At 48.3% G+C, this 12,208-nt stretch overlaps 1 protein-coding gene across 1 annotated transcript in view; it reads right to left on the bottom strand.

Annotated features, from left to right (window-relative positions):
• The window catches only part of LOC135325094 (WD repeat-containing protein 36-like), a 32,760-nt gene extending 23,871 nt beyond the window's left edge, over positions 1 to 8,889 (bottom strand). The window contains exons 1-7 of the mRNA XM_064502581.1: positions 8,679 to 8,889; positions 7,578 to 7,605; positions 4,796 to 4,896; positions 4,268 to 4,385; positions 3,265 to 3,397; positions 1,840 to 1,894; positions 868 to 1,000 (exon numbers count right to left, since the gene is read on the bottom strand). Coding sequence (XP_064358651.1) covers positions 868 to 1,000; positions 1,840 to 1,894; positions 3,265 to 3,397; positions 4,268 to 4,385; positions 4,796 to 4,896; positions 7,578 to 7,605; positions 8,679 to 8,825 — 715 coding nt within the window. The 5' untranslated portion in view covers positions 8,826 to 8,889. The remainder of the gene's footprint in view (positions 1 to 867; positions 1,001 to 1,839; positions 1,895 to 3,264; positions 3,398 to 4,267; positions 4,386 to 4,795; positions 4,897 to 7,577; positions 7,606 to 8,678) is intronic.
• Positions 8,890 to 12,208: the final 3,319 nt, after the last annotated feature.

Here is a 12,208-nt window from a genome sequence, read left to right on the forward strand (position 1 = left end):
GAAATGAGTACATGAATTCAAAAGAACTAAAATGATTCTTTTGAACCAAGAATTTTTACGTATTTCCCAACTGTAAAGATAGAGAGAGAGAGAGAGAGAGAGACTGGAGGGAGTGTGACACTAATAAAAGATCTGCGTGTTCAAGCAGACATAAGCAGTTATTTAACTTTTTTGACATTTTAAGTTAAATGGTTGACACAAAAAGGCACTGTTGCTGCTTTTCACAAGTCTTCCCAGTTGCATCCCTTCCCAATACATCCTGCATCAATCTATATTCTGTTAAGATTTTAAAGTTAGTCTAGTTAAATGAGAGATGAGATTCAGGATCACAATGCTGCAGGCAGGATCAATGTTAAAGTAACAGCTGAGTAAGTAGTACTTGCCTATCACACAAAAAAGTTGTTATATATTCAGTGATCCCCAGTAACATCCATTCAGGAATAATCCCAGCTATATAAGAGAAACCTGTATCTATTAACATTCTGACTTGTTTTCACTGGGAAGACTACTGAGAAGTAAGCCTGGGTGCTAACTTACAGCGTACTGATTACTCTGCGCTAACTCCCGTGGCAATAGCTCTCAGCACACTATAAATACAAACTGGCTCACTTCACTTTGAAGAAGGAGTACTGTATTTCATGCTTTCTGTGCACTGTGAGTGTGTACACAAGAAAACACTACAAAACAACAAGCATGATGAAGATACACAAACTCTCTTACTTTTTGGTAACTTCTCTAGATTATCTATAGCCTTTGAAAACTAAAACTCATAACACTTACCCCAGACTTTGGTTCTGAAATGCTTTTACCACAGCATTACCTTCTATTAATTTTATAAGCATTTTCGCCGAAAGTGCTAAGATTTACCTGTCCGAAACGATATTGCTGTGATGGGACCCCAATCTTGTTGAAATTTCATCAGAGTTTCATCAAACTTAATATTATGTACAATGATGTGACCAGATACAAGACCTACTGCAACAACGTCTAGTGCTGGGGCCTGCAAGAAACATTGAATGGCAACTGAAATGAGAAACAAAAGGCTTATGGCTACACTAGCAATACGAGTAGGTATAAGACAATGCATCTTAGTCTGGGACAAGTAGTACAGAACTTGTTCAGAATAAACAAATAAGGCATCTTGCAAGACATTATCTATCTATATCACCTGACTGACCATTTAATAAGTCTAAACAAAAAATAGAGAGATGTAAGATTTTGCACTTAATTGGATAAAACCATTCTGTTTTCAGAAGCTTGAAATTCTTGGAAAAACAGCTCACTAAGTTTTCAGTATTTCTGGTGGACCATTATACACCCCTGCCTCACACATTCACATTTACAGGTTTTATCCAGGACAACTGCAGACCACTTTGAGCTGTCACCAATGTTTTAAATGCTACCAGTTAGTTTTAATATAGTAAATACAATTATAAAATCTCTTCTTGAATCAGCAAACCTACATTTTCTAACCTCCAAGGCAAAATAATTTAAACAGTAAGAAACTAGCAGTGTAACGAACATCACACAGCATACACCCGCATCTTGTAAACAGATCATTTCTGAAAGTTCATTACGTCATTCGGTGAATAAAGATTACAGAAGTAATGAATACCACATGGCTAAGATGCTAAATATGACAGAACTGCTAGGACTAGAGGAAGGACATATAATAAGCCTTCAAGTCTACTTCTTTTCAATGTCTAAAAAGCTAGAGAGGGTTATTAACATGACTTGAAAGAACATAAGTAAACTTTACGGCTATAATATTAAAGAACAATATTTTGCCTGCTATTCTCAACCAGTTACATAAGACAGCAAGATACCAAAAATACTAACTTGTTGAAGAGTTGTGACCCCTAAGCCCCATCCTGCAAATGAGTATAGGAGTTTACTGCAAAAACAAGACAAAAATATCAGTTTACATTTAGGAATTTTCCACATTAAATGCACACCTTACACACATTTGCACAGGAAAGTAAGACAGATTTTGGTCCCCATATACCGGTTAAATGCAAAAAAAAAAAATAACACTACTAAGTATGGTCAAGAATAAAATGTATGGGTAAGAATATTTATATGAAAAAGTTAGTGCCACGCATTAATACTTTAAAGTTGACATAGTTGCATAACATAAAGAGGGAGAAAACTCATTCCAAGCCAGTTGCTCGCTATGCATTTCTCCTCTAAGCAGACCTCTTCAGAACATTCACCATCCACACAACGAGCTGGTCTCAGTCCAACTTCTAAAAACACAAACTCCTCATTTGCAGAGTAACTTCACCACACAAAGACACTAATTTGTCTTTCAAGTATACTCTTCCTTCTTTCTTTCAAAAACATAAGTGTTAACAGCCAAAACGTGATGCAAGAATGTTCACAAACCAAGCAGTCACATAACATTTTAGATGCTTACTAACAGTGTAAACATGAAAATGAGATTTAAGAATAGATGTGATTAAAAAACTATTCCATCAGCCACAGCTATAGGTTGCTATTCTTACAAGACTGACAATAACAATCTGCTCCCACCTCTCACTTTCTTTTCTTGCCACAGATTATCAACCCTTTCCTCCAATTCTGCCAGTTTGTTTTCACTAATTGTGCCCATACCTATCTGTGAAACTATATAGAGAAAAAACAGTGGAGAACTGAAATTACTTAACCCAGCTGCGCTGACAAAAGAGCAGTAACAGTATCCTAAGTTCTTATATAGTTAAGGGAGACTCTAAGTCACCTAAAGAAGATTTTTTAATGTCTTAGATGTATTGCATCTCAGGCATTGCTTTACTGGGGCATGCTCAGAGGCAACCACATGTCTACACATCTCTTACTGAAGTCTAAGTATCAGATGCTAACTGCCTCCATGTTACCTGCCACCACTTCCTTGGACCAGCACCAGCTATAAAATCAAGCATAGAAAAGAGAGGCAGAAGGCCTGAACATGCATTTAGTAACCATTTTAATTGTGTTCATGGGAAAGCTATGTGATTCCAAGAAATAAAAGAAAGGTAATGTAATAAAAGAATTCCTGCACGATCCCTGACATTTTGCAAGGAGAGAAAAAACAACACACGACTTGAGACATCAGCGTTAAGGGTGCAGCAGCATTCTTGCGTCCCTGGAGACAGACCAACTGAAAACTTCTGCCAAAGAACTCAGTAAAAGATTCCACATTCAAAAGTTACCATACTTTAAAATATCAGCTGTTGCATATGAAACTACTTGGAGCATGAAGTATATCTGAGCCATTAAGAATCTTACTTGGATCTTATATTCCACAGCTGCAAGCTCCCTTGTTCACTACCAAGGAGAATTTTATTCAAATAGGTGCTTGGATGCAGAATTGCAGAAACTGCAAAAATGGCCTTATCAAAATCCATTTGAAGATATTCCTCTGCAAAAAAGTAAGAAACAACGTTAGTACGGCTACCTCTACAAATCTGCAGGCTTTTCATTCCTTGCTGGATGGCAGAACTGATGCTTACTCTGTATGAAACCCGTAACTAGGGTTTCTTACATGAAAGGATTAGCTAACACATAACAGGACAGGCTAAACTTGTTTACATCATAACATCTGTTGGCCTGAAGGTATATTTTTTTTCCCTATAAACCTACCGAGTACAACAATGCTGGCAAAACTGTAGTGATTTATATCTTTCTGAAGGATTCCTGTTCCTGCCTGAGCAAAACACCTCATCTGATCAGCATACCTTTTGCCTGTAATAACAGCTTCAAATCACTAAAGCCAGTTTGCAGACACTTAAAGAGCTAGTACACAGGGAACGACATGGGCCAATACGACAGTCTGAGAATGCTTTCTAAAGAAAAGTCAGGCCATTCCATAAGGCACTTTTCAATGGCACGAGAAGGTGGTGACACAACTAAAAGATTATTCATAGGAATTTAATCGTACCCAGACTGATAACAATCAAATAATTATAGGATTTTAGAGGTGATGCCAAACCTGCTATAACACACTGTTTACCAGAAAATGGAGCATTAATATGTAATTTCTGTAGGAGGAGACTTCTATATGCCTATCTGGATCTTTATTGTGTCTCCACATGTGGTGCAGGAGCCATGCATGAAAAATTACTGCAGCATTAGAAATTCAAATTACTGTTTAAGTAACATTATTGTTTAAGGCTTTTCAAGAATAAACTAATTCCTAACACGCACATTAAAGAACCTTTCTTAAATTACTGAATGTTTAACAATGTTATGTTATAGAGACATTAGACTTGTAACAATAATAAAGTCTCACCTTCTGACTGTATATCCCAAACAATAAGAACATTAGCAGTATCCACAGAGATGACATGATCACCAAAAGGCAGCAGAAGCTGTATTTTGGCCTTGTGACCTTCATAGGTATGAACTACCTAGAATTTCAAATAGACATTTTTTCAATATAATTTGTTCAGGTAGCATACCAGGTTAGCCTACTGCTTGAGGACTGCCAATACACACTTTAAAAATAAGTTTAAATAAAATGCAGAGAAAGATGACACATCTTAAAGAAAAAGACATGCTATTTTCTTTGTTATTAAAAAGCGTTGGCAAGTTACTTTAATACTTAAAGCACAGGTCAGCCATTACAGAATTTGTTCTTATGTTTTGCTATTGTAAGCTTTTATTGCTCCTTCTGCTGAACAGAGCTTTGTCTTCCTAAAATTGAAGGCATAAAACATCCATGGAAATGTAAGCGTGTAGAAAATGAATTAGGTGTCTAGAAAACAAACACTACCCAACTGTTTCATACTATCAAGCAACAAGTTAAAAAGATAAAAACCTCTTTGTTCCTGGCAAAAGCATGGAGAACATTGTCATATGAAGCAAATACCAACATCCGGTCTGCTGCCAAACAAGTAATATCTTGTAACAAAGCATTACCTGTTAACGAAAAGACAGGAAAGTTTAACAAGTTTCATGTTCGTAGCAAAAGAGAAAGTCCATCAATGTATTTCTTTAGCACAATAACCTACCAAAAAAGCTGTTCTGTTGAATATGTTCTTAAAGAAATGTGTACATTTTAGAAGAACACAAGCAACAACACATTGATAAATCACAACATGGTTCTTCTTTTGAAAAACACTTAATAATAAAATAATTAACACTGTAAGTAAAGGCAAATATTAATTTTCTGAAAGTTTAGAAGTGTTATTTTGGGTTAAGTTCTTTATAAGGACTGTCGCAGCCCTGCAGCCCACTGGATTGGAAACACAGATGATAAACACAGAATTAGCAACGCCTATTAGGTTATACCATTCTACAAACCTGGAAGCTACAGCTACACTCCTACATCTGTTTCTTTCTGAGGACAGCAAGTGTGATAGGAAACTTACTGCTCTAAGAATAAATATCATTTCCCACCCAGTAACTGGTTCAGGAAGTAAATCTATTACTGCTATCAGCTACTGAACTAGCTCAAGTGGTAAAAGTATGTTACACATCCAAGCTCCAAACCACACTGACAAGAAGTTGATACAGTTGATACAGATGTGATAGAAACCTAGAAGAATACTCCCACATCTAGTTAAGTATAAGAATAAAAAGCACAGCATTTAAAGATTGTCTGAAAAATACCAGACCAAGAATCATCTCTGCAACCTTAAGTAAGTCACCATGGCAGTACAGCAAACTTACACAATCACACAGTATGCCCCTCAATATTGCTTTATACTATGAATTATCTGACGCAAAGAATCCTATACTCCTTGCTGTACCGCAGCACAACTTCAAGGGGAAGAACTAAACAAAATAAGAAAAGCTGCACTCTATGAGAGGTTTCATTTGTTTATACATGTTAGATATCTTCCGATAATACCTCTAAAGGGACTGATGCCTAAAATCAGAGTAGAAAAGTCTGGTACTCCACGTAAGTGCTATGCAAGTCTGCTTAGGCCAAGATAGTTATAGATAAGCCCAGATTAAAAAATTCAGAGCACCAATCACGTAACGTCATTAAACCAATGACATCACATACAGAAGGACATAATTTCAATCATGATTTTGTATTTAAATGTCTCGATTCTCCGAAAGGCTTAAGACTTTACAGAATATGCAACATTTTTATGACTTTGTATGTTCAAAACAGAACTTCATTAATTTGTTTACTGCAGAAAGTATTCACTACTGGACTTCTAAATCCAGTTTCAGTTGTGTAACAGTGATTATTCGTGTTTCTGTGTGCTCAGTTACCAAAAATATATCTTTTAAAAGATCTGTGTAAGCACTTTGTGGTATGCAGAAGTAAAATCCTGCTTTTCAAGGCAGCATTCATCTCACAGAATCATATGAATGTTGGCTGGAAGGGACCTTTGGAAGTCATCTAGGTCAGCATTCCACCCAGCCCTTCCCAAAAAGCAGGATCACCCCCAATACCAAATGAGGCTAGCTGCAGTTGCATTCAGGTGAGGGCTGAAAACCTCTGACAACGGAGATCTCACAATTGCTATATTGTGCTGCAATTCCCTCTTCCGCCATCCTTGTAAATGCCCTTCAAGTAGTTGTTGGCTGCTTCTAGGTCAACCCTTAGTTTTCTCTTCACAAGACTAAACAAATCAAGTTATTTCAATCTCTCCTCTTCGGCCATGTGCTGTAGGGCCCCGATCCTCTCCACAGTTTCTGAACATCCTTCCTGAATGGGGAGGGAGGCACAAACTGGATACAGCAGTCCAGGTGCAGCCTCGCTAGTGCTAAATAAAGGGAAGTAACAGCTTTCCCTGCTCTGCTGGCCATGTTCCTCCTAACATAGCTCGGTACACGGCTTGCCTTATTCACGACGACTGCACTGCTGGCTCGCGTTCAGTCTGGCACTGCCATAACCCCAGCTTCTTTTCGGGAGGGCTGCAGCTCAGTTCCCAGCTTGCTGTTCTGTCCCAGGTGCAGAATTCTGTGCCTGCCCTTGCTGAACTTCATGATGTTTCTGTTGGCCCAGTCATAAAGTTTTGCAACATCTCCTTGGATTGAAGCTCTGCCATTCTGCATGTCAGCTACTCCTCTTAACATATTATCATCTGCAAATTTTTGATAAGAGTACATTCTGTCTCATGATCTAGGTTGTTGATGAAGGCACTGAACAATATGGGCTCTACTATTGACATGTAGGGCGCTACGCTTGCTGCCAACTGGATGCCAAGCCACTGATTCCTACGCTTTGTACCCAGCAGTCCAGCCAATTTTAACCCTCCTCAAAGTCTCTTGAGACTTTCACTTTCCTCTTATTACACAGACTTCCAGTAAATGTAGTAACAAAAAGGGGATGTGGAAATAACAGCTTTATTCACTGCCCATTCCTTAAAACCCAGGGGCTTTTTTTCCAAAGAACAGGATGGAAAAAAAAAAAAAAAGAGAGAGGTTCACAAGGTATATATCTAAGAGAACTAAGTTACGGTTGTAAAGGCAATCTTATTTCCAAACTGAGTGCCTGGTATTTCATTCTACGTCTCCTTTTAACATACTTCACTGTAAATATTTATACATACGATTCATTTTCCATTTTTAAATTCAGAACTAGCCACAGATATTAGATTTGTTAAAAAAAAAGAGGGTGAACAATCTGCAATACTTACTGACAGCAACAATACCAAGTTTCTTTACCTGCAACAAAAAATTCAAAAGGCATTTTTAGTTGCTTGTTGCACTGAATTTGCTATAAATAATAATTCAAGTTCTAGGAACCGGCCGAGATGACATAAGGAACTTGCATCCCTCACCAGGAACAACAAATATTTATCTTAGTTTGCAACGGTATCTACAAGAGAACCCATGGACAGCAGGTCAAAAGGAAAAGGACATGATATTTGCAGAAAGACAGGTGTTCAGCACCAGTGAGCTGTGCTTCTCAATAAACTTTACACGATGCGCGTGATGCTAAGCACGCATTTATAGACGTTTTGCAGAGCTTGGGCAAATTTATTTTCACATAATCTCTGTTCCTATGCTACTCCCACTACCACCACATTACATTATTATTTTCAATGAGCTCACAAGTAATTTGGTGAAGTGCCATTGAAGCAAATTATATGTCATCCTTGCCCAGAGACGATCATTACTAAATTAGTTCGAGAGTGGGACTTAACCCTGAAAAACCACCAAGATATACAAGGATGTGTGTTGCCTCCCCTCTGCTGTACAACATAATCACTTGATTCAGCGCTATTTTATTATTTTGTTTCTATAGATTGAAGACTCTTTTAGCACATAGAAAAAGAGCGAGTCAATACCACAGGTCCTCATCTTGTAAAACTGACTCGTGCCCACGTGCTTTTTACACGAAGAGCTCTCGCACGGCCTAAGGGATAAACCAGCCACAGCGGAGCGCGCTTCTGCGCCGCTCGCACTCCGAGCCGCCGCCGTGCGCGAAGCGGCGGTTTGTTCGGCAACGCAGCAGAAACCCCAGCGCGTCGCGGCGCCGCCGCTCAGCGGGGGGGGGCGCGCAGCAACCCGCGGGGCCTCCCCGCGCGGCTCCCCCGCCGTCCCCCGCTGCTCCGCGGCCCCTCACGAGTTCTCCCGTCCCTCACGTTGCCGTGCTGGGGGGGGGGGGGGGGGGCCGGCGGGGGAGGCCGGACGGCCCGAGTGCCCCCCCCGGGCCGGGAGGGGGGTGGCGGTGAGGAAGGGCCCCGGGGGGAGGGGGGGCATGGCACGCGGCCGGGCCGCCCCCGGCGACTCACGTTGTAGGTGTGGACGCTGCGGCCGGCCGCCGTGGCCACGTAGAACTGGCGGTGGCGGCCGTGGTAGCGCAGCACGTGCGGGACGCCGCCCGAGTAACGGCCGAGCGCGCGGAAGCCCACGAACAGCCCGCCGCCCTCGCCCGCCATCCTCCCCGCACGCGCCCGCCCGGCTAAGCGGCCCCGGCCACTTCCGGCGCCGCGGCGGAAGGCGCCGTGCGCCGGCGAAAGCGCTCCCCCCGGCCCGCGCGGACACGCGCCCGGGGTTCCGCCGCGGCGGGACGGGACGGGGCGGCCCCGACGGCGGCAGCGAAGCGGTCAGCGGCCCGGCCGCGGCTCCGCCGCCCTCCGCGTGCCGCGTTCTCGCTGCGGGGAAGTCGCTGCCGAACATTTCAAGCCCCCCTCTCCCCACCCCGCGCCGCCGGGGCGTGCACAAAGCGCACTCCACGGCCGAGGGAATAAGTCTGCAAACACCTCCAAAGCCGCAAAAATGCGTGCAAAGCACCGCCCCTGCCCCGGGACTTGCAGCTCCCGACGCTCGCCCGAGCCGCGCGGCGACGGGCCAGGGCCCGAAATCCCCGGTACTGCCGCCTTTCGTGGTGCCTTTCTCGCCCCCGGCGTGTTTTCCCGCAGGTGACCTCGCTGCCGCCGCCGGGCCGCTTCCCGCCCGCGCCTGCTCTCCACCTCCCACACACACAGGCAACGCCGCACGCTGGTTCGGGAAACGGCTTTTAATTGATACATCTGTACATCGTGGCTTGAGGGCATTTTAAGCACTTGTGCAAACAGTGTGTACGCGGGCAGCTTCTCCTTAATAAATTAAGAACACAACACACAGGCGTGCAAGATGAGCCGCTACCACGGCTGCACGGTGGGCAATAAATATCCCGCACAGTCCGGCGGGGAACGCCCGCGCTCCCTCTACCCTAGGTTCATGTAGCTCCTCCACACGGCCATGAGCTCCTGCACCTTGCTCTCGTCGCACAGCCCCGCGCCGCCGCCGCCGCCGCCGCCGTCCAGCCACTCCTGGGGGCGCACAGCACTGAGCGCCCGCGCGGCCCCGCGCAGCCCCGCGCGGCCCCGCGCGGCCCCGCGCACCTACCTGTGGCGGGCGGTAGCCGCGGCAGTGGCGCCGCACGACGCGCAGGGTGCCGCGCCAGAGCGGGGCCGCGCCGCCGCAGCGCCGCGTGCCGTCCAGGACGCACTCCAGCAGCCGCGCCGCCCGCTGCGCCCGCCGCCAGCCCTGCCGGGAGCGCCGCTCAGCGCGGGGGGGCCGCCCCCGCCCCGCCCCGCCCCGCCCCGCCCCGCCCCGCCCGGCCCCGCCCGGCCCCGCCCGCCGCTCCGCAAAAAAGTTGCCTGCTTCCCCCGGTGCCCCTCTTTATTTCCCCATTTCCCTCCTTTTCCCACTCCCCCCGCCGTTCCCCCTTCCTCCCTTTCCCCGCGCCCCCCTTCTCCCCGTCTCCCGCCGCCCTCCCCATCCCCCGTCCCTCCTTTCTGCACTCCGCCCCCCGCCCCGTCTGCCCCGCTCCCCCCGCGGCGGGCTGCCCCCCGGCCAACCTCGGAGCGCTGCGGCCCCGCCGCCGCCGCCGCCGCCTCGTCGCACGCGTGGAAGTCGAGCAGCAGCTCCTGCGGGGACACAACGGGAGCGGCCGCGCGTCAGCCGGCGCCCCGACGGGGCGGCCCCCCGCGCCGGGTGCGCGGCCGCGGGGCCGCGCCGACGGGGGGGCTTCCGCGCGCGGCGCTTGCGCGGGGCTTGCGCGGCCGCGGGGTGCGCGCCGCCGAGAGCTGCAGCCGGCCCTGGGCGCGGGGCGTGCGTCCGCGCCGCCGCTCATCACCTTTGCAGCCGTCCTCGGCGGCGGCGACTCCCGGTGCTGCCGGTTTGCGGGGCAGCGAAGGCAGCAGCGCTCGGACGGGAGCCTCCGCCGGCCCCTGCGCTCCGTCCCGGCAGCTCGCGGCTCCAGCTCACATTTTAGGAAGGTCGCCCGAGGACAGTCGGAGATAATTTCCCCGTCCCGTTCACACGCACCAGTTTACTACACTATCCAGCTCCCGGCTTGCTAATCGGGATTTTGAGAAAGCGGCGGCCGGCGGTCAAGGATAAAATCGTGGAGGCAGTGCTGTCCCGACAGATTGCCGCTGATGCCGCCAGAGAAACCACCAACCTCGTTTAAGGTCATGTGTGAATCCAAAACGTTTAGGAGATCCTCTCGTATCTCGTCGTGGTTACAGAGGCTGAAATCGTAGGTGGACTCCCGCGAAAAGTCGGCGATCTGAAGAAAGACGATGAAGCCACAGAAGACTGCGTGAGAAAAAGCCAGAGGTTAATTCTCCTGCACCGCTACGTGACCCGACAAGGCGCGGAGGACAGATGTGGAGAGAGGGATGCTGGTGCTGCGGGAGCACTAGAAAAACTGGTTACCCTTGTGATTATCCATGGTGTCCTTACACGTCGTTTTCCCCTGCTCGGCTTCAGATCGTTGCTGGCTTCATATATGTACCTGTACGCCTACGGAAATGGTGGTTTCCAATTCCATAACCGGGGCTCGTTTGGACGGCTCATGCACCTCTTTTCCAGAACTGTAAACAGTAATTATTCAGATTTGCACTTGTGTCAGCAGTGATTCAAAAAGAAACCCGGGATAATAAATAATAATCGACCGCAGCATCCAAAAAAACCCCACAAACAACCAACCAAACAAACCAAAGAAGCCCCGCAACCCACAAATCTTGCAGGAAACAGGCGGGAACAGCCCTCCCAACAGCGCGCGGTGTTCACTTTCAGAGCAGCTTGTTGGAGCCGCATGCGATTTTCGCGCCGAGGCGAGACACGAAACGCTGCTGGGCACCTGCAGACGGGGCGGGCGCACACGCCCTCCGCGCTGGGGTCGCAGGGGCGGTTTTAGTGCATCACTTTTAACAGGGGAACAGGGTGGAGGGTGGAGAGCGGTCATTTCCCTGCGTTGCCTACAGCTTTCTTTTTTTTCCCCCTCGAAGGTGAGCGCTCTCCTTCCCCAACCACCTTCCCCGGGGGCCGCCGCGTGTGTTCGCGCAGCGCAGCCGAGGGGCACCGCCGAGCAGGGGCGGGGGGAGCCGAGCAAGCAGAGGGGCCCCGCTGCCGGGGGCTGCCCCGGGTGCGAGGGAGCTGCCCCGGGTGCGAGGGAGCTGCCCCGGCTGCCGGCGGAGGCCCCGACGGGGCGGGCAGCCGGGCACCGCCGCGCCGCGGCAGCGCCCCGCCGCCCCCCTCGCCCGGGCCGGCCCTCGGGAGCCCCCGACGGCCCCGCCCCGGCCCCGCGTCAGGCCCTGCGGAGCGCAGCGGGGGCCCGTCGCCCTCGGCGGTGTTTCGCCGAAGCGCCGCGGGAGCCGCGCCGGGAGCGCCGGGGCCGAGGGGGCCCGCGGGGCCGAGCCCAGCTCCGCCGAGGGCATCGCCGCGGAGGGTTTAGTCGCGGCCTTGACTCGGTTTCAGAGAAAGTTCCTGCACGTTTTCGGGGAACGATTCTCGCGCGTGAGTCATGAGGGAAACCCAGGGGGACGGC

The sequence above is a fragment of the Dromaius novaehollandiae genome, chromosome Z (genome assembly GCF_036370855.1).
Source record: "Dromaius novaehollandiae isolate bDroNov1 chromosome Z, bDroNov1.hap1, whole genome shotgun sequence".
NCBI classification, from domain to species: domain Eukaryota; kingdom Metazoa; phylum Chordata; class Aves; order Casuariiformes; family Dromaiidae; genus Dromaius; species Dromaius novaehollandiae.